General features: G+C 40.7%; 1 protein-coding gene across 3 annotated transcripts in view; it reads left to right on the plus strand.

Moving 5' to 3' along the window:
• Positions 1–21,926, plus strand: part of Ipo11 (importin 11) — a 154,687-nt gene extending 132,761 nt beyond the window's left edge. For all 3 annotated transcript variants that reach the window (XR_013105081.1, XM_034523467.2, XM_034523470.2), the window contains one exon: positions 20,573–21,926. Coding sequence is in view for 2 of the 3 variants with exons in the window: in XM_034523467.2 (XP_034379358.1) it covers positions 20,573–20,737 (165 nt within the window). In the remaining variant the exon portion in view is untranslated. The remainder of the gene's footprint in view (positions 1–20,572) is intronic.
• The last annotated feature ends 574 nt before the right edge of the window (positions 21,927–22,500 follow it).

The following is a 22,500-nucleotide window of genomic DNA, read 5'->3' on the forward strand; positions in this document are numbered from 1 at the left end:
ATGTAATAAAGACACAAATTGATAACCAGACATCCTCCTGAGACAGCAGTTTTTCTTTTGATGGAACTGAAATGTTAATCATAAAATAGTTTGAGATCACACAGGCTAAGATCCCCCACAGCAGGCTGCGTAAGGGCACTCACAGGCACTGGAGAAGAAAAGGCCATTGAAAGTGGCTCTGGAATTGAATACAGCAGTGGCCTCCAAAGTGGATTTATTTTTTTATTTTATTTTATTTTATTTTACTTTATTTTATTTTATTTTATTTTATTTGTGTGTGCATTTTAGCTGAAACTTAGCTAATTGCCTGCTCCATCAGTAATGTTCTTGAGTTTTGCAGGCAATCTTATTGTTGCCTCCTTATTTAGTTGGTTTCTTACTAAAAATCTTAGTCAGTGAGTTCAGATACTGCTGCTCACTTAGAAACTGGCAGTGATGTACTATCTGGATGTAATAAAAACACGCAGGGCTGTGGGTGAAGAATTGGACCCCACTTGGGGAAAGCCTCTTTTCACTAACACAGTTGACACATCTGGAACACGAGACTACCTAGGCTACCTCCACAGTAGCCTTTTCTGTCTTTGTGTCTGCTTCCCATCCGCCACCTTTCTCCTATCATTTGCTAGAAGAAAAAGTTAATTTATCATCCTGTTCACAGCAATGCTCTCAGTATTGGAGCTGTTATTTTAAAGAGATTTTTTGAAAATAAAACTGACTTATATTAATTTAAAAATCATAGATAAATGATTACAGATGTAAAATACTGTGTCCCAAGGAAATCTTTAACATTGTAGTATGTACCCTTCCCAGTATTTTATTTGCACATATAATTATATGACCTTTTGTATTTATAAGTTAGAAATAATAATAATGACTTTTACATATGTGTGTGTGTCCTGTTAAATTTTTCTTAGGTGTAAATATACAAAAATATGTTCCCATGAACATCAATTTGCATTTCCATCACTTCTTTTAATGGTTGCATATAATGAAATTCTATTGAATGAATTTTCATCCTACCCCACCCCCCCATCTCCACATCCTGGGTATTGAACCCAGAGCCTTATATCTATCCGGCAGTTACTCTGCCACTGAGTTATATTCTTGTCTCTTCATGTATCTTATGGACCTGCGTTCTATTTCAAGCACTCATATAAAAGCCAGACATGGCAAATGTAGTGCCATGGAATTCCCTAGGGCTTGGTAGCCAACCAGTGAGCTCCAGGACCAGCTAGATTTAGCCTAACTTTTTTTTTGTTTTACCTTTTTCCTTATAGCACCATTTGAACACAAAAGAGTAGTTGATATAAGTAAATATGGTAATTCAGACTTGGGTATTTGGCATACATTCATCTTGAAAGGACAGCCTGTCACCTCAAGGAAAACAATGAATAATGTATGTTACTTACTGCTAAATTTGAACCATCAAGCAAAATTAGAATTTTGGAAAACGCACATATTGTATCCCCCTCAGTTTGATAGCTTTCCATTTATTTTTCACATGTTTCTAGCAGTGAGACTAAGTTTAGAATAATTTGATAGCGCAGTATTTCAACATGTACTTAGTGGACCTGTGTTTTATAAATGACTAGTATTAATTCATGTTTAAAAAAATCATTCTAAGGGTATACAATTTATTCAAAGAACAAGGTAGACAGATTATAATGTAATCGAGAATGGAAAGTTCACAGTGGTTTCTGATTTCTTGTTTCTGACTGACCTTTAAGAAAATATTATTTATAGTAATTTTTAAAATGCATCTGTAATTGTCTTAGGGTTTCCATTGTTGTGAAGAGAAACCATGACCAAGGCACATCTTATAAAGGACAATATTTAATTGGGACTGACTTATAGTTTTAGAGGTTTAATCCAGTATCATCATGGCGGGAAGCATGGCAGTGTGCAGACTTGGTGGAGGAGCCAAGAGTTCTATGTCTTGATCCTCAGGCAGCAGCAGGGGGAAACTGTGTTCCACATTGGGTGGAGCTTAAGCATAAGAAGCCTCAAAGCCCACTCCCACAGTGACACACTTTCTCCAGTAAGCCACACCTACTCCAACAAGCCACACCTCCTAATAGTGCCAGTCCCTGGGCCAAGCATTCTAACACCTGAGTCTATGTGGGCCAAACCTATTCAAACCACCACATCCATTCTTTAAACTACATACCCAAGATGGTCTGGTGGCTTGGTTTGTTGTTGTTTTGTATGTTTTGTTTTGTTTCTTAATTTAACCCAAACACAGGACAAGGAAGTGAATGAAGAAATAGATATGAGGATTCTGGCTTTTTTTTTTCCCCTGCTGGACTAAACATTACAGAGATTTGTTAAAAGTTAAAAATTTTAATTCTTCTTCAGGAGTTTTCCTTCAGTAGCTATAGATGCATGTCATAAATGATTTTGTCTTTGATAAATAAAATTTCATTCTGTTCAGAAAATTAGAGTGCAGGCTGTCAGAATTTCTTTAAATAACAGGGATTCTTGCCAGGCCCGTGGTTCAGGTCTGTAAACCAGCAGCAGGCTAAGGCAGGAGTTTGTGAGCCAAGCCCAGCCTGACTGCATATAAGTAAAAACCCTGTCTCAAAACCAAAAACAACTGAACAGGCTTCTGTTCACTTAGCTTTTGTGTATTTTAAATTAATCGTAAAGCTCAGCAGCTGGGGAAAAGTGATTTGTGGGGTTAGGAGAAAGAATCACGTATCCTGAACGAACTGGGACCTAACTCTGATCTCCAGCACTCACGGGAAAGTGCCGGGCTCCGTGCTACAGTGAAGTCCCAGTCCTGAGAAGACAAAGACAGGAGCATCTCTGGAGCTCGATGGCCAGCTAGTCTAGCAATTGGTGAGCGTCAGACCAGGGAGAGCCCGTCTCAAAGAGGAGAAGGTATTTGTGAGATGATACTTGAGGTTGTCCTCTGCCCTTCAGGTGCACATTACACACATGTACCTGTACCTGCAGGTTCTCTCTGGATCTCAAATAGGGACTTCATGCTTTCAACCAGTCACTTTACCAAGTGAACTGATTCCCCAGGTCCAAAAAAGAGGTGTGTTTGTATTTTCCTTCTCCCCCCCACCCCCCCGCTTCCTTTCTTCCTCCTTCTAATAGTCTCTGTAGTCTAGGTTGACCTTGAACTTGCAGTGTAGCCAAGGATGACTTCGAAATAATGATTCCCCCTGTCCCCGTGTCTCCATATCCTGGGTGCTAGCATTATATGCCTGATTTTATGTGATGCTTCAAGTGTACTGAGCAAGCCATCTGCTGACCTAACATGTGTGTTAGGAATGTGTGCAACTGCCACACTCAGCTGCAGTCTTTTTTTCCTTTTTTTTTTTTTTCATTATTTAGAGAATACTTTGTTTCTGTGATCAAAGCAGAAAAATATTGTCAAGAAAATATTCAAGATTATATGTAGACAACACTGCATACTGTAGAGGAGAGGCCTTCATGGCATTTTCCAGTTTCAGGATCTGACTGCATCATCATTCAGTTAATAACAGACATGCTCTTTCCAAGTAGGGCATAGCAATATTATTGTTTCTAATCAGTATCCAGCTTGGTCACCTCAGACCCAGGCCACAGAAATGACCTTCTCTTGTCTGTTCTGCCTGCCCATCCTGCCTTCCTCTAACTCTGTCCGACCACCACAGTCAAACGCCCACACAGTTCAGATTCCTTAGTTCTGCTATTCTGTGCAGTTTTAAAGACTCAACGTAAAATTCTTTGTTTTGAACCAGGGTCTCACTGTGTATTGAGACTGGCCTCAAACTCACAAAGACAAACGTTTTTACCATCATGAATTTTCACATCACCATAAGAACTGAAGATTGATAATCTTTGATTAAGAAACTAACCTTTGGTGGTCAGGCATGCCAGTTTTTAAATGCTGCTTGCTCATTGATTCTGAAACATTGTCTCCTTTCACATGAGCTTGATCCTTAAACACAAAGCAAGACATACCCTGAGGAATTGGCACAATCTTATTTATAGTTTTATTTATTTATTTTATTGGATATTTTATTTACATTTCAGATGCCATCCCCTTTCCCCATTTCCCCTCCCTAGAAAACCCCTATCCCATCCCCCTTCTCCTTTTTGCTTTTATACAATTTTTTTAAATGTTAATCAAAGGCTTTATAAATTTGGTATTGCTCAATCAGAAGTGTAACCCAATACCCAGCCTAGATATATCAACTATCTTTGACTGGTGGAGACATGTGAACATCCGCCTCCATGTCCCTCCCCCCCCCCCCACCTTGTCACTTAGCTCCTCCTCTCCACCTCTTCCTCTCCTTACTCCTCCCACCTTAGCTCCTCCTACTTATCACCCTTCCTGTTAAAATAAAACTTTTCTCTCAAAATATAATTAGAGCATAACTATACCAATTTATGTCACTAAGGTACAAGATAGACCTAATACTCAGTCCATCATTTTGTTGACTAACCAGAACCTCTGTCATCTCTCCTAACTAAAAGACTTAGTTCTGAACCTGGCTTTTTTTTTCTTGGCTTTAGAATGAATGTCAGCTGAAAACCATCCTCTCAAATCTTTTCTCTCAAAGTAAATAGCAAGGATTGGCTATGAGACTATAAGTCTTCAACCCCGTCAGAAATCCAGAATGACTGAGTTAACTGAAATTATGGGAAGCACAAAGCATAGCTTCTAAAACTTAGCCAATTTAAGGATACCACTGAACACCTGGACAGTCCCTATACTGCAAAATGTTGGAGCATCTGATCTTCAGCCTTCTGGCCCAGGATCATCTGACAGACCTAGTGCTGCAGAATTATTAAGGGCTGATTACTCTGTCTTGGCAGATATAATCAGTCGACTATTCTCCAAGTGTGTCCTTTTCTGGACAGTGATTTGTCTGTAGATGGAAAGAGGCAATTCTTGCCTAGTGGCTGTCTCACCACAACTGGAGTAACTCCAAAGATGCTCAATTTCTTCTTAGAATCCAAGACAGGAAGCTGTCAGGAGCAGACAGGTCTCTAATCAAAATCAACATTAATACAGAAATGTTTGTAATGTCAATTCTGTGGACTTCTGACATTTTGAAAACCAACTATCCATGTAAGGCAATCGGGGCTGTTGTCTGTTAACTCTTCTCAGCTATTTCTATAGAAAACACCCTAACAATAAACTCAGAGCCATGAATTTGCTATAGGCCCTTAACTGACAGGCTAACCATCTCAAATCAGTTAGAAAAGTTAAAGAAGGACTGGGTCTAAGTCTTGTATTCCTAAATGTGTTATCTAGGCACAATGCCTATGAGAGTAACAATATTAACTTCACTTTTATATTAATAAGAAGCTCACACCAATGAAAACCTTAAATTTGAAATCAAAGTAAATTTTGTACCATTTAAGAAATTATAACTTCATCTTAATAACAATTATACATATTTCTGCCAGTAGGTTATGGCTATGCAATAAATCCTAGCTAATCCTCCCTGTTCCAACAAAACCACTACTTTTCCCTAGAAAGACAGCCCAGTATTAACTAACCACCTCAGTCCCCAAGCCCAGGGAATAGGGGCGCCTACTCTTCCTTAACTTCTTCAAGCTGATTATGGGCATTGAGATACTAGAAGAGGGGCAGGGAGAAGAGTAAATTGATAAGCCTCTGACGTCTGTGTCTTCACTGCATCCAGCTGAAATTCCAGGACATCAGAGGTTCGAGCAGGTCTGCTCAGCTCACTTGATGAGTAGATACACCCAGGCTGTGTATTCTGCAATATACAATTCTCAAAACAAATTTTAGTATCAAGATAATTTTTTGTTTGAATTCTGGGATGTAGTCTTCTGGCAGCCTGCCTCTGTCATGTCTAATCCATATAATTCTGGGTGTTTCTATGGTGGTATGCTTCCAACCACCTCCCATTCCCACCTCCCTGCTCTCAAAATTCCCCGACACTAGGGAATCCAAACTTTCAGCCACAAGGCCGTCCACTTCCACTGATGCCTGGCAAGGCCACCCTCAACTACCTATACAGGTAGAGCCATGAGTCCCTCCCTTTGTGTTCTCAGGCTGGAGATTTTAGAATGGCTATTCTAGCTTGTTTCTTAGGACCTGAGGAATTGGCACAAACTTATTTATAGTTTTAAATCTCAAATGTATTGTAGCTACCCAGTGGTTTCATTTTTAATGCAGATTAAATCTCAGTATGCTGATTTATGATTTATGATTCTTTGTGATTTGTGGAAACTGTCCAGATGAAGGATAAATAGTGAAGCATGTATTTTGAGATACTTAAGTAGTGTTGTTTTCTGCGTAGCTTAAAATTTTAAAGCTGTTGTTTTGAGTCTGCCATTTGGTTTCTCTTCTTTAATTTTATTTATTTAATTTATTTATTACTTATTCACAAGCTATTTATTTGGCATCTTACAGTATTTAATATTGTAGTCATTTCTGCGGACGTGTATGCTTCCTGCCTAAAAAAATAAGTACACAATTTGTATTTAAAATAGGTATGGGATCATTCTGAGCTCCCCAGGAAGCAACAAGCTAGACAGTCATAAAATTAGTATTTCCTCCCCTGAGGTAGGGGAGTTCTAAATGCTACAAGTTCTAAAATGCTACAGTTTCTACAATAGTCTTGTCATGTCTGCAGATGTCAAGATGGACAATTTTAACTCCTCCAATTCCACCACCATATTCTGCATTTTTATAAACTAATGACTTATTACTTGGTGAAAGCACCTGCCTTGCACACCCACAGGCCTAAGTTCATCCCTGAGAGCCCCAGTGTAAACACTGATGGTAAATGCTCTTGCCTCTTTAGATCCTCGATCCGTGTAAGCTACTGACTGGTAAACACGCTTGCCTTTATAGGACTCGGCAGTTCTTATCTGTAACACCTGGTGGCTACCTCTCAGTCCTTCATTTGTTTGCTTGCTTGCCTTGTATTTATCAAGAGACCGGAGAGTCTTACATGATTTGCTAAGTGATCTCATTTTCTTGAAACCATGGAGTCCATTGGAGTAATAAGGAGCTGTAAGGGAGCAGGTGTTGTCTGTAAATGTTCTTATTGTAATGTTCAGGTTTCTTAGTCCGCTTAGTAAGCTTGTAGGTAGGAACCAATGGCATCTGCTGGCATGGTGGGGTACACCTGTACTTTGAACACTTGGGAGCTTGAAGCAAGAAGCTCTGGGTTAGAGGCCAGCTTGGTCTACATAGTGAGACTCTGGCTCAAACACAGGGGCAGGACAATCAGAGGACTCAGCATATCAAAGGTAACATTTGGGTTACAGATAGAAATCTAATTTTCCTTCACTCTTTCTCTTGCAGTTGTTTGCATTATCTGATATTTCTGCATTGTAGGGTCAGTGTGTATGGCACATTTTTGGTTTTATGGTATATTCTCTTACAGAGTTACACACATGGTGCTAGTTATATTTCTGAGGAATCATACAATCAAAGGTACTGCTAAATAGTCATACTTAATTATCTAGTAGACTTGCTTTCTAACTTAATAACATCAATTCATATAACACTTCTGAATGTCCTATTCCATTTTATTGTAGTCATTCTACTTAAATGGTAAACTGAGTGGCAAGAGAGAATATTTCCTTAATTACTTATTTAAAACACCATGAAAGAATGGTAAGTGAATAGTAATTAGCTAAATTAATAATTTATTTACCCTTGTTTATTTAACATGATGAAATTGGTCCTTATTCTAATGTAGTGAGAGGGTGTTCCATCAAATCCATTGCTGGAAGTTGTCTGGAATTCACTGCTAAAGTGGCTTATAGGAAAGTGCTTTTAGGCTGAAGCAGGAGGAGCACAGCCAGCTTCTGCTACAGAGTGAAACTGTCAATAAAACAAAATGCCTCTGTTAGATATAAGGAGCCTCCATAAAAGGCAGCACATTTTATATGATCCTAAAAATAGTTCCATGATCTTAACAGCATTTTAAGGTGAAATCATCTTGTTTTCCTACCTTTCCTTGTTATGAAATCGCTTTATTCCCACAGCTTTCTCAGTGAGCTGATGTTAAGATTGGGGATGTCTTGTGGTTCATATGTGTAGCTGAGCCCAAGAAAATCACACTGGTTCATGGTGACAGAGCTGAAGAATACAGTCAGTAAACTTAATGTAATGGCTATCTATAAAAGGACTGGTACCCTATTCAAGAAAATGCACATGTTCCTGCAGCATTATAAAAACAGAACATGAAGAAAACCTCTAGTTTCCAAAAGTAGAAGTAGTGTAGTTTATATATCTAACAACAGTGAAATAAAGCTAGAAGTTAAAGGCTGAGATAGTGTTCATCATATTACATAAAGTTTTTAAACCTTACCTTAAAGGGCAGCTTGCAGTTTTGAGGCAGGTGACATAAAACAATGAGACATGAAAGCATGTGGGTGTAGCTCAATTACTCATAGCCTGCAGTCATTTATGGTCAAACAAAAAAGAATGAAAATGAATGAGTTCAAAACTTCAAAACATGAACCAAAAGTTACCTTAGGGAAATGAAAGCACGTGAAGACATCAATAATTTTTAAAATGACTTCAGAGGCAGGAAAATGCTGAGACAGATGAATACATAGAATTGTTTTTCTTTTAAAAAGAACCAACAAAGTAGACACAGTGTAGTCTGTCCCGGCCCGAGCTGTTGCTCTGGTCTGTGGGTCAGGGTCTAGCAAGAGAGAGAGTGGGGATGAAGGGGAAGAGACAAGACAGAGGTTCTGATCAAGTCTCAAGTCTCCTTTATTGAAGGGAAACCCAGGGTATTTATACGCTTTTGCCCTGTGCCTTGTAGGTATGGATATCACGTGCCTTGCAGGTGTGGATACTGCTGCGCCTTACAGGCGTGTATAACATGGATAGCACATGCACCGTGCGCCTTGCAGCTGTGGGCACTAAACAGCAAAACAAGATATGTGGGATCAGAGTGTGCTCAGCTGTTGTAGGCTGTAGAAAACAAGTCTCTTGTCTGGGTATATGGTTTGAGATGGCTGCAAAGATGGTAGCGGCTTTCTGCTAGGAGTTGGCTCCCAACAGTAGTCAGGGAATGAGTGTGAGAAATATAAATGTAAAATCTTAGGAATGGCTGGTGAGAGGATTCAGTGAGGAAAGCTTCACAAAGCCTTGAGTGTGAACTCTTGACAGCAGCTACCGCAGGAGGATGGAAGTGGAAAACCAATACATATCCTGCAGTTTGTCCTTTGACTTCCATGGTGTGCTGTGGGTTTTGATTTGTTTGTTTGTTGTTTGTTAAGAAAAAATCTAAACTAGCATCCTGATACCCTAAAAATCTTTGAGATAAAAAGACATGTCTTGTGGCATCAGGTATCAAAATCTCCAACAGAGGTTTTCCAGATAGCAGAAACACTGCTTCCGCATGACTTTGGTTTGGCTGGAAGACTTGGAGAAGAGCTGTAAAGGCAGTGGTTAAAGAATCAGCCTGAGTAGTGGCAGAAGACACTCTGCCCACATGCCATCTGGGGAAATACAGTGCATCTGTAGAAAGGGAAAGTCGCTCCTGTGGAATTTCTGTCTAGGTGACAGAATAAGAGAACATGCAAGTGACCACTGCATAAGTGTTGGCTAAGATGGGACAAAAGCAGTTAAGTCATTGAACTTTTCATTTAAATCAGAAGATTCCAAGAAAATCAACAGATCAACCATGAAGAGAATTTAATATCTTAGTCAATTAGATAATAGTTATTTAGCAGTGTATTGAGGAAATATACCAGCAAAAACTAGTTGGAGAAAGAAAGCTGTATTAAAATTCCTTTTATATCTAGGTCTTGACCTGTGTTTTGTAATCTTACAGAATTTTGGAGAGGAAAAAAGATCAAAAGGACAAACTTTTAGATGGTGGAGGAAAGAGTGATTTTAGAAAGAAAAGAAAGATTCCTGCATTCCCTATAGTATGTAGTTAGATGAGAGTACTGCCGAGAAAAGACTCCTGCGTTCCCTATAGTATGTAGTTAGATGAGACTACTGCAGATACTCCTCACTGAAATACCGGCAGAGAGAATCTGGGAAACTTCCTATCAAGTCAGATGAGAATTAAATAGAATTAAATGTATAGAGCCAAAATGGGTAGCCTAGCAGTGGATACCTCCACCCCCTTACCCCCCACCCCCCCAAAAAAGCCATGAGGACTTGAGCTTGAAGCTAGCCAGCATAAGGTCAGACTAAGGTGTCTGGAAAATAAGGAGGGTAGGGTAGCTGGGGCTTTTTTTCATTGTTAGAATGTTTGCCTTACATGTACAGGATTGTGGGTTTGATCCTTAAAAATACTGCTGTGGGAATGTGTGTGTGTGTGTGTGTGTGTGTGTATGTGTGTGTGTATGTATGAAAATGACCGCATTAGGAGCTTTTAAAAATAGTCTATTGTCTACTTAAAAATTCTAATGAATATGCAGTCCTTCGTGGATGTTTATAAATTGACTTGGAATTTTAGTTCTCGAATGTTTTGTTCCAAATGTCTTTGTAGCAATATTCTTACTCTTGGATGCACATTGGAACACAGAGGGAACATTCCTTCACACGGTCATTCATCAGGACAGGGCTTCATTCTGCAGCAAGCTTGTCACTTAGAAACCTAGTTTACCCTCTGCAAAGAAAGCTTAGGCCTCACACGAACGTGGCGATGAACTTAAATTGCTGTGCCTCACTGACGAGATCCTGCTTGGCGTCTGTCTGTCAGCCTTCCATTCTTCACTAAGCACAGAATGAAGAGAGCTTGGAGTATCCAGTGGGCAAATTTAAGTCTTTCAGACAGGTTTTAGAATTGATAGCCACAGTGAAATAATTAAATCTCAAAATACAATATTTAAACCAGAGGCATTTTAATCGAACTCAAGAAGTTTTGAAGACAGTGTAGTTAAATATACGGCATATTTTCCTTTAAGGTTTTTTTTTTTTTTTTTTTTTTTATCTATTTCATATGTTTTATCTGTTAATTAATTTTATATGTTTAATATTTTATCTGTCAAGTATGGAAAGCACACTATTCTTCTAAGAATAATAGAGAAAAGAAAATTTTTTTCTCCTGAAATAATCTTACAGTAAATAATTTCTGAAAAATTAAAGGGTATGTGAAGGGTTAAAAAATAACTAGTCTTATGACTTCAAGAATGTGGAAGATTCAGCTTCCCTGAATTCTTGTTGGATAAAATTGGTGGTTTATGCAGGAAACACAAAGTTTATTTCAAGCAACAAAAGTCTTAATGGAAAACACATCCTGGTGAGTATCTCCAAGGCTAAAGTTGTAGACCCCCTCTGAAGACTAAACTTTGAAAAGATCAAAGCATTCATCAAAGGTGATGCTTACCAAAGGAGAGAACCATGCTTGGTTCAACCAAAACCATTGTGTTCTTAAATAACAGTTTTAAAACCAGAGAGTACAAAACTACTTGCACATTAAAACCCAACAAATGAAGTTTTGAATTGAGTTAAGCTATTAAAATGTCATTTATCTGCCATTAGCCTAGAGTCAAGAATACTGGTTAATTACTTTTCCAGTAATGAGTGAAGCAAGTTAACACAAGGCTCCTCCCTTCTCCCTGTCCATTCTAATGTAAATATTTAAGTGATCATGTCCTTCCTTAGAGAGGAAGAGTAGGGCTTAGGCATACTGGGAAAAAGTGGAAAAAAGACAAAGGCAGAAATTTAGAAATACATATTATACTTCTGCTGGTTTCTTCTGCCTTAGAAGAGGAAGCTGTGAAGCTTCAAGCCACAAGGAAGCCACAAGGAAGCCACAAGGAGTTTGGAGACAGCAGTTTTTCTCACCTCAAAAATGAACTTTCCTGGTTAGCTACTTAGAAATAGTATGATTGCCACTTATGTATGCAGATGAGAGTGTTGCTTGTTTCTGAACACAGAGGGATAAACTGTGGTGATTTTTGAGTCTGTTGTGTAATATATTGTTTGTACTTTTTAAATAATTTTAGATTGTCAGAAAAATAACAACAAAAAAATACAGACTTCTCATGTGCCCCTTACAAGTTTTCCTTGCTGTGTACATTTTTTCTTTTTAACTTTTTATTGATTCTTTGTGAATTTCACATCATGCACTCCAGTCCCACTCATCTCCCTTCATGTTCACCCTTGCAACCTCCCCCCAAATAAAATAGGATAAAACAACAGCAACAAATCTTGTTGTGGAAGCTGTAGTCTGTCACGGTGTCCCACAGTAGACCCTTTTGCCCACACATCTTCACTTGCAAGTGTTCACTGCAGTGAGTCATTGGTCTGGTTTAAGGCCTCTGGCTTCTGCCACACTGTCGATACTGGATCCTCACCACGACTCCTCTGTGATATAGTATTTTTGCCTTTGTCATGGAGATCCTGCCGCTTTGGATCTGCAGAACCAGCCCTTTCACAGGTAGATATTGGGGTGGGTCAGCTCAAAACCCCTGGCTTGGGCCTGGGAGGTCAGAGGTTACTCTTGTGCTTGCACCACCTGGGTGAGCTCTCCAGCTAATGCTCCTGGTACAAGGGGCAGGTTAGCTTTCCTGCTCTCATGTCTTCAGCACTGGCGATATTGTGCTGCTCAGGTGAGGGGTGGAGCCAGTTCACCAGCCTGCTGCTGAGGGTACCTGTGGGGATATCTTGATGAGGAGAAGTGGAGACAGCTCTCCAGTGCTCATGCCTTGTAAACATATTTATGTTTATTTTTTTCTCAAATGTACACTGTACATTTCTAAAAGCTAAGAAATAAGTGTAAGTCCACACTTAAATTTCTTTTTTTTTTTCACTAACGCTCTTACAGAATTCAATCTAGAATGCCACCAGTGGCATTTCTTCTGAGTCCTTTTAAAACTTTCTTTGTTTCTTCACATTAATGTCATATTATCAGGCAAGTCCCTGTGCTGCCCTCCTTATTGCTTCTAACAATTGCTGTCCCCTCCGTGCCTAAGGGGAGAGAGTCAGACTGGCTTTGTTGGCTTGAGACAGTCCTATATGTAGTGCAGGCTGTCCTTGCACTTGCAGTCCGTATGCCTTGCAAGTGCGACTATTAGAGATGTGCATCCTTGTCTGCTTAATTTCCTGTTTCTGTCATGTACATATAGTGCTGACAGTTGTACTTAACATTGCATGCAATAGTCTGCTCAGTCCACTGCAGTAAGGTAACACAGGTCAGTGGCTTAAACAACAAAGTCTGTTTCTTAGGGTGTATAGCCTGGATGGCCACAATGACCAAACTATTCAGTGTTTCCAGGTTGCTGATTTCATGTGCTTTGATTGTGGGCCATCTGAGACATGAATGAAGTCACAGAATTCACATCCTGTGCCAGTTGGGACTTTCTTGTGTGCTACCTTCTTTCCACTTTAAGCTTTCTTACATTTGTTTTCTATATAATGCCTAGAGTTCTTGGTTGTACAAAGCAAGAAGAATTGGTAGGAGGGGATTATTCTGGAAGGAAATCTACCTTTGCAGTATAGTTTTCCACCAGCAGATGTAGAATTTGCTAAATTACATTAGAAAGCTATTTTTCTCAACAACACTGTGGGTCCACATCTGCCCCACTGAGCACAGCCTCTTAGGGAGGCAGCAGTCGGGCAGGTGCCAGGCTGCAGGGAAGCACTAGGACACGTTTGGGGATGGGAAAGTGCAGTCTGAGACGTGTGAAGGCTGGAGCTGGCTTGGGGTCCCCAGGCCTGCAATGAGGCTGGGGCTATGGGGTTCTCTGACTCTTGGACATCCAGGTGTGGCTGGGAGTCATGGAAGAGTGGAGAGCAGAGTCAGGAACTCACAAGCTGGGGACAGCATCAAGCCTAGGCTGGGGGAAGGGGAGCTCTGGCTTGTCCCAGTGGTGATTGTCCTTAGCTTGGCGGAGGCAGGCTTGGTGGCAGTTGGGGTTGGAAGCACAGAGCGGCCTTCTACAAAAGAATTAAGCTGTGCCTCTACAGTCCAATGCTTTCTCCATGGCTCCCCATGGCAGATCTTGATGAAAGAGACAATCCATGGTTCTGAACAGTTTGTTGGTTGTTCGTGGCGGAAAATAGATGCATACCGTGGTGTACCCACTTATCAGGATGGACCTGAGATTAAATACCTTTTGCAGAGAGGAATGTCTGGGAAGGGAAGCTTATTGGCTAAGCCCTCCAGGCTTCTAGGTATCTCATTAGCATGGAGAACTCTGTTTTGGGTTTAGGTGACCATAGTACACTTTTCTTTTATGTGAGGAACATGGCACGTGTTTCAGGCCAGGAGTCTGGCAGGGATGGGGAGTCGTCTAAGTCTCAGGTGTGTGCCCATCAAGTGTCCAGGTCTCTACCTGCTCTACCTTACCAAACTTCCTAGCATGGTTTTACCACATCAACATACCACTTAATAAACCTACTAGGCATTCTAACTTTGTCTCTCCCAAGAACTCCATGTCCTCCCACAGAAGTACTTATGTATCCATGTTTATTGCTGGTCTCTTTACAATAGCAAGGGAGTGGAAACAGCCCAGATGTCTGTCTGCAGTGAATATAATAAAAATGTGATATATATACATGACAGAACTTTTCCAGCCATAAAATGAAATTTGCAAGAAAATGAATGGACCTGGAGATTATTCTATTAAGTAAGGTAAATAAGAGACAGAAAGACAAACATCACATGTTCTTTCTCCTCAGCTTTTTAAAATTTTTTATTCATTATTGGATGTGTGTGGGGATGTGTACAGTGTGCACTCTTGAAAGTTGGTTCTCTCCTTCCACCTTTAAATGGGTTGCAGAAGTTAAGCTCAGGTTGCCAGAGTTTGCAAGTACTTCTGTCCACTGAGCTATCTCATTAGCCCTGGCTCTGGTTTTTGATGTGTGAGTGTAAATCATGAAAGTAGAAAGAGAACCACGAGAGAGGGGAAAGTGTTGAAAAGGAAATGACAGAATCAGAAAGATTCTGATCACATGCTTGCTTGTTTCTCCAGATTGTAATGTCGCATAAATGAAACCACTGTATGTATCTATACATACATGTATATATTTTTGATTGCCAAATTCATTATAATGAGTAACATCCATTTGCCAGAGACTGTTTGGTATCAGTCCCTTTGGATTTACACCCAAATGAGGAACTGGTAAAAGTGTAACACATGATTGACATTGTTTAACAATTTGTCTAGCTTGTTTTCTGGTAATTTTAAACATAATTTTAAAAGTTTTAGCATTAAGCTGATGTAACTCAGGAGCCTTTATGGCCCGATCTAAGTTAGATAATCCCTTCTTCACTTTTTACTAATCCTTTCCCTGGGGGAAAAATCCAGGGTTTATCATTTGAGCTGTGATTACTTCATTAGGGCTGCACATAATCAATCCCAACTGGGATAACAGATCTCTGCCCCAGAGATTAATGGGAAGGCCCAGGATGACATAGGGTTGTATATTTCCAGTATTGCCTTCTTTATCTTTCCACATCAGCACCTTAGAACTTTGTAGTGGATTTTGACTTTGGCCAATACCCCTTAGATTGGTTAAGGTTGGGGTCAGAGGCCAGGTAGCAGGCCAATCACTTTGTTTTAGGATAGTCACATCAGCTCCTGTGTCAACCAAGCCTTGGAATGCCTTTCCATCCAGTCATAGTGTCATCATAGGTTTTTGTTTAACTGTAGGCTGTACCCAGTATGCATCAGAGGAACCAAAGCCTTGATCCCCTCTTTTAGTATTCTTATATTTGTGATTAGTAGAGTACAATGGAAGTAACAATAGTTGAACTATCCTCCTTCCTATAGGAATGGTGACTATATTCTGAATTGCCTAAGCCATTAGCTTAATCTCACCTTGATAATCATTGTCTATTACTCCAAGAAAAATTTGTAGTCCCTGCATAGTAGTACTGCTTCTTCCCACTATCAGGCCAAATGCATTTGGATAGAGTGGTCCAAACACTCCAGTGGGTAAGGCCTGAGGTCCCATTTCTGGTGTTAATACTATGTGGGTGGCAGAACTGAGGTCTAGTCCTTCCTGGTGTTGCTCCACTAAGTTCTGAAAGGGATTGGTGTTTGCTGGTAAGAAACTGACTACTCCATAAGCCTGTTTTGGCTTGTGTTTGTTAGGCCTGGAGCTGGCCCCTGTTCCCGTTTCCCTGATTATGGGAAAGGGTGTTTCCTTGTGCATCTCTTTTGGACCTACATTCACTAGCCCAATGCTTTCCACGTTTGCAAAGTGGGCAGAACCCAGCTGTTTTCTGGGCTGTCTCTGGGTTAACTCATTTTCTGCCTTGCAATCTCTTGCAAAGTGTCTAGGCTTGCCACACTTAAAACAGGCCTTTTGGTTTCTACTAGCCAAAAAATCTCTTACTGATTGTCCTTGCATGGCAGCTGCCATAGCTAAGCCCTATCGGTAGGAGGGCCCTATGTCAGAACAGAGTCTGATATACCCTGTAAGGTCTGTCTTTTTCCTGTAGGGTCTAATGGCCGATTGGCAGGCAGGATTGGCATTTTCATATGCAAGTTGTTTCACATAATCTACTCCTGCCTCCTCATTACCAAAAATCCTTCCTGCTGTTGTTATTAATCGATGAGCAAAATCAGAAAGTCGTTCATCAAGTCCTTGTCTGACTGCTGTTAGGGACGCACCAGGATCTCCCTTTGCCGGGAGTTTACGCCAAGCCTTCATGGCTGCATTTTGAATTTGAGCATATAAACCTGGGTCATATTGCATCTGGTTATCACTAGAAGCAAATTGCCCTTCTCCTACTAAGGCATCAAAGGACCAACCATTGCCTGCCTGAATGTTTCTCCTAGCTGTTTCTTTACAATTCTCATGATACTCTGATTTCCAAATAAGATAGTCACCACCACTAAGAACTGCTCTCACTAAGGTATTTCAATCACTAGGAGTCAGCCACTCCTCTGCGTCAGACTCTAAAATCACAAGAGTAAAGAGAACAGTGGCACCATATTATGATACTGCATTTTTTAATTCCTTAATAATTTGAAAATTAAATCCTGTGTGATGTCTCCAAGCAACCCCTTGATTGTGTCTGGTCTCGGATATAGGAAAAGCCTCAGCGTTTCCCTTCTCTGGATGATCTGTGGCTAATCTTAAGCTAGGTGATAGGAACTGCCTTTGGACTCCTGGTTGAGGAATGCAAGGAGCCAGGGGATTTTCGCAGTTTACCTCTCGAGACATCTTCCCTGTCTTTAATTTTTGTAGCTGATTAATTAAGTCCTGATACTCTTTTTCTAACTCTATTTGTTGTTTAAGAACAGATATTTTTTCCTGTAACTCCCATCTGGGATCTATAACCACCATCTCCATTTTGAGAGCACTTGAAGGCGAAGGCGCATAGGGAGGGGGTCTTCAGGAAGAGGGCCATTCAGGGTTGAAATGTTCGGCTGTCTCTTCCTCTAGGTCAGCACAATCTGGCTCTGACAAATCATCATCAACCTTTGGTTGTATTTTAGATTCTAATTTCGGATAAATACATTTCTTTTTGTTTTGAACATGAAAGATAGCATTCAAACAATGAAACAAAAGCAGACAATTAACACATGTGAGCAGTAAACAGCAAAACAAAAACAGAGTTCAGTTCAGGCTTACTTATTACTTGCCCCATTTTCATTAACCTGACTTACCTTTCTTGATACAGTAGATTCCCGCAGTGATCAAGTTCGTTTCACTTCTGAATTTTCAGCAGATCCTTCTTCCAGTAACGTCCCTCACTGGGTCTCTTGTTCTTGCTGGGTCTCTCATTCTTGCTGCCCAACATTGGGCGCCCAAAATGTTTCGGCCTGAGCTGGCCCACGTTTGGGGGCCAAAAATGTCGAGAATCACTCTGCCCCACACTTGGGGGCTAAAATGTCTCAGGCCGCTCTGTCAGTGTTTGAACCCGCACTGCCAAAAGCCTTGGGAACTAACTTGTTAGCCCACACTGCCCCAAGCAGCTCCAGTCCACAGGTCGGGGTTCAGCAAGAGAGAGAGTGAGGACAGATGCAAAGAATGGAGACCAGGCAGAGTGTGATTCAATCCCGTTTATTCTTCAGTCTCTCTTCTTCTCCAAGTTCCAAGTCTTGAGTTCCTAGTCCCTAGTTCTAGTCCCTAGTGCCTCCAATTTCCAAGTTACTTCTTCCAAGTGCTAAGTGCCTAATGCCTAATAATTCTTCTTCTGAGTTCGCTAGTCAAAGTGTCTTCTTCCTCAATGTCTAATTCCTACTCCAAGTTGTACTCATAGTTGTACTCTCTAACCTAATTCCTAGTTCCAAGTTGTACTCATCTCTTCCGTCTGCCTCTTGCCTTTTATATGTTTCACTTCTAAGCCACGCCCCTAAGTCACTCCTTTAAGTCATGCACTTAGGTCTTGTCTCTAAATCTGATCTCTAAGTCATGCCCTTAAGTCTCAGCTCTAAATCACAGCTTTAAGTCTCACACACCCAAGGGAAGATCCTGGGTGTCTAAACCAAGATGTTATCAGAGTGTGCTCAGCTGTTGCAGGCTGATGTAATCAAGTCTCTTTTCAGGGTATATGGTTCAAGATGACTGCAAGGATGATAGCCGCCTTCTGATGGCTCCCCACAGAGAACCACGAGAGAGGGGAAAGTGTTGAAAAGGAAATGACAGAATCAGAAAGAGTTGGATAGTGCTCAGATGGTAAAGGGTAGGAGGCAGGGGACTAGGGGACAAGAGGCAGATCAACAGGAACTGTATGTGAGAGTGCTGTAATGAGACCAGTCACTTTGTGTGTTTATCTAAAACATTTAATACTTTCATTTTCAAAAAAAATAATAGTCAAGTTCTTTAAAATGCTGTAGTAACTTGAAGGTCTCACATTTCTGATGACGGCAGGCTCTGTTACAGCCACTGCTCACTAGCTGGGGAGCTCAAGTTCACTCGGGCATCAGTTTAACCTCAGTTGCTATTGTTTAGAGTTACCAGTTTCATTAGGAATAATTAATTGTGCTTCTGTAAAGTTAGTATACTGTATCCCAAAGTTAGTATACTATATCCCAACACGTAAATTTTTATAATTAAAATAATGTTAGTATACTGTATCCCAACACGTAAATTTTTGTAATTAAAATAATGTTGATCATTACCATATGCTACTTAAGAAAGAAAATATTTGAGAAAGGTTGTTAGATTTATTTATATGTATGAGCGTTTTTGCCTGTATGTATGCATGTACACCATGTACTTGGTAGAACTGGAATTTCATAAGGTTGTAAGCTGCCATATTGGTATCAAACATGGGTCTTCTACAAGAGCAGCAAGTGCTCTTAACTGCTGAGCCATCTCTCCAGTCCCAAATAGCAAGTGTTTTTCAGTACTCGCTTTCAGCTTCTGTGTATGTTGTAGAAGGACATCTTCAGCTCATGTGTGAGGCGTGGTATCCTCACCGCTCTGTCTTTCTCTCTCTACGGGGAAATGAGGATTGACGTTCTCTTTATCTTAGATTTGTTATATACTCTGCTTTGGTTATACACGGGGCATAATTTAAATTTTATGCTGCCTATATCCTTTTTTTCTTGGTTGTATTTTAAGATCTATATGACTCAAACAGAAGTTATAGATGGAATTCAGCTGCATTGAAAAAAGAATCATAATTCATTATTGAAAGTTATGCAGATGTTCAGGTCATTGATGGTGAAATAAATGCTCAACTCAGACTAGTATTGTGTTGTTTGTTATTGCAATTATAAGTCATGTAAATAATATCAGTGCCAACACAGTGCTAGCAACTAAATACTGTTCCAGCTTTCATACTGGTACAGACCATAGGGAAAACAGCTGATGGTATATATCAAGAGTCATAAAATGTTCTGTGCCCTAGTGGTTCTTTAGATATCCTAGGAAAACAAAATGAAGTTCTGAGCAGAGTGGCACACGCCTACAATACCAGGGCTTGGAGATGAAAGCAGCAGTTCAAGGCAAGCTTGAGCTACAGTCTCTAGTGTGAGGCTAGCCTTGGCTGCCTGAGACCTGTTCTAAACAAAAGAAAAGAAGCTGAAGTACAAAGAAAGGCTGCTTACACAGTAACACTAGTGCGGTTTATGCATCTAAGTTATAGGTAAAATTGTTTAAACTACACTGTGGTCACCTTTACATATGTTTACCAGGTTAAAAAAACATGGCATGAGTTAGAATACTAAACATGTATTCAGAAGGAATGTTGTGATCAAATGAAGGTGAAGAAGGGTGCTAATGTGTAGCTTATTACGTATGTGGCATAAAAATACTAAAATGTTAACTTTTCTTTGATTTTCTAAATACTGTGATGGAGTGGGGAAAAAACAAAATTTGGCAACCTAAAACATAGGCAGATTAGATGGTGTGCGGTGTAAGCCAGAGCAAATAGTGTGCGCTTGCTTCCCGGGGGCTATGGCTGGGGAGTCTGATTGTCCTTAGGGGAGTGGGCAGTTGCATTGGTACCCTAGTTCTTCTCCTTTTAGGGTGCTTCTACTAGGTTCTACTTTAAAAGGATGAGTTCCCAGTTCTTGAGAAACTGGGCACATCAGAGTAACACACTCAGGGACCCCAAAAAACTGTCTTCAGGAGCCTCTCAGAGTTTTGGAAGTGTTGCTGTGGAGAGATCGCAGAGAGCACAGTGAGGCATGTGTAGGGGATTGTTGTGTAGAGGGATTGTCTGTCTTCCTGACCCTGTCTGCTCTCTCTGTCCCACAGCTGGCCCTGAAGGACCCTGTGCACACAGTGTCTCTGCAGCAGTTCATCTATGAGAAGCTCAAGGCACAGCAGGAGATCCTGGGGGAGCAAGGCTTCCAGTCCCTCATGGAAACAGTAGACACAGAGATTGTCACCCAGCTGCAGGAGTTTTTGCAAGGATTCTAAGAGCACGTGTCATGTGGCCACCATCCCTTCTGAAAGAAGTTGAATAACCCCACCTGCCATCCGTATATGAGCCTGCTGAGATGAGGTCATTTGTGTATGAATATAAAGAAACCAAGACCATAAATTTTTTACTATAACATATAAAGAATAAATATAAGTCCCAAATATTAAAGTCAGAAAACTATTCCTCGAAAGAATTTAATTTTATATTTATGAGGGCCCATGTTTACTAGAGGTGCATTTATTGGGAGTAGCCACCTTGTCTCTTGTTAAGAAACTCCTTGATTGCCTTTTAATCATGAGCTCTTAACACCTGAGAAGATGAAGGTTGATGTTCCAGATGTTTTTCTGCAACTCAAATTACTTAAATTTGGTTGCCTTATCCTAATTTTTTTAAGCTAATAAAACAAGTATGAGAAATGAAAATGCTGTGCAAATGATAGAATTCAGTTTGTGCACAGGCAAACATGACAGCTGCCCTCTACCTGGGTATCTCATGAGGGAGCTGTTTGCATCCGACAGAGAATCAAATGCTTTTATTTTCATTCTAGTAGTCTGATATAGGAATTGGTAAAGTCACTTTTAACTTTACTCTGAGTGCATACATTGCAAGGCACACTGGAGGGAACCTGCAGTACTGTAGTGCCAAGTGGGAGACCACTGGGGAGGCTCCAGCCCTGGCTCCTTTGCTCCATGTGAAGGCCAGGAGCCCTGGGAGCACCAGGAAGAACCAGATAACTCCAAGTCCCCTTCCTCTGTGACAGTCATGCTTGACTGTGACAGGCTGCCCAGTATTTCCCCATCTCAGGTTCCTCAGTGCAGAGGTGTGTCAGCACCTCAGTGCCATGGGTGTACCTCAGAGGACCCAGCAGCAATCCCCAGGGTACTAGCACTGACATAACTAGTCTTCCTTCCTGTCCCTCCGTTGCACTAAATGTGCAAGGGAGAGAACTGACGCCTTACTTTGCATTACTTGCCATTGTGAGGAACCTTTAGAGCATCTCTTAGGAAATACTCAAAAGCAAGATTGGAAATGTCTTATCTTTCTATAGAAATTTGGGTACAGTGTATAACTGTGGGAAAACCACTACCCCTTTGTAAGCTATGGAACCCATAATGTCTACGGATATATGATGTTTTCAGCCAAGAAAGAAAATATGGTCCAATTAAATTTTCCAAAGATACCTCACCTTTGACTTGTTATCTGTCTGTTTTTCTTGCCACCTACCCCACCCCCACCCCTGCGCAACAAAAACATAAAACAGTTCATTAAAACTTCCCAGTGGATTATAAAGACAGTGCTATTTACAATATGGTTCCAATTCTCCACCCATAGATAGTACTAGTACTTCAGGTTTCAAATCTTCATTTAAAGAGTGAGCATTCCTTGATAGTGATACTTATTTGCCATTGTGCTGCTTTGAATAGGAGTGGCCCCATAGAACCACGGTTTGAACTCTTGGCCTTAGGGATGGCATTATTAGGAGGTGTAGCCATGTTGGAGTAGGTGTGGCCTTGTTGGAGGAAGCATGTCACTATGGAACAAGCTTTGAGGTCTCCTGTTCTCAAGCTCCACCCAGGGTGGCAGTCTCCTGATGCCTGCGGATCAAGATGTAGAACTCCTTCAGCTGCTTCTCCAGCACCACTTCTGCCTGCACGCTGCTTCCTCTATATGAGGACGAAAATGGAGTACAACTCGGAAACTGTAGGCTAGCACCAGTGAAGTGTTTATAGGCAACTTCTTATAGGAGTTGCTATGCTCA

Source organism: Arvicanthis niloticus, chromosome 19 (assembly GCF_011762505.2).
Source record: "Arvicanthis niloticus isolate mArvNil1 chromosome 19, mArvNil1.pat.X, whole genome shotgun sequence".
Taxonomy (NCBI): domain Eukaryota; kingdom Metazoa; phylum Chordata; class Mammalia; order Rodentia; family Muridae; genus Arvicanthis; species Arvicanthis niloticus.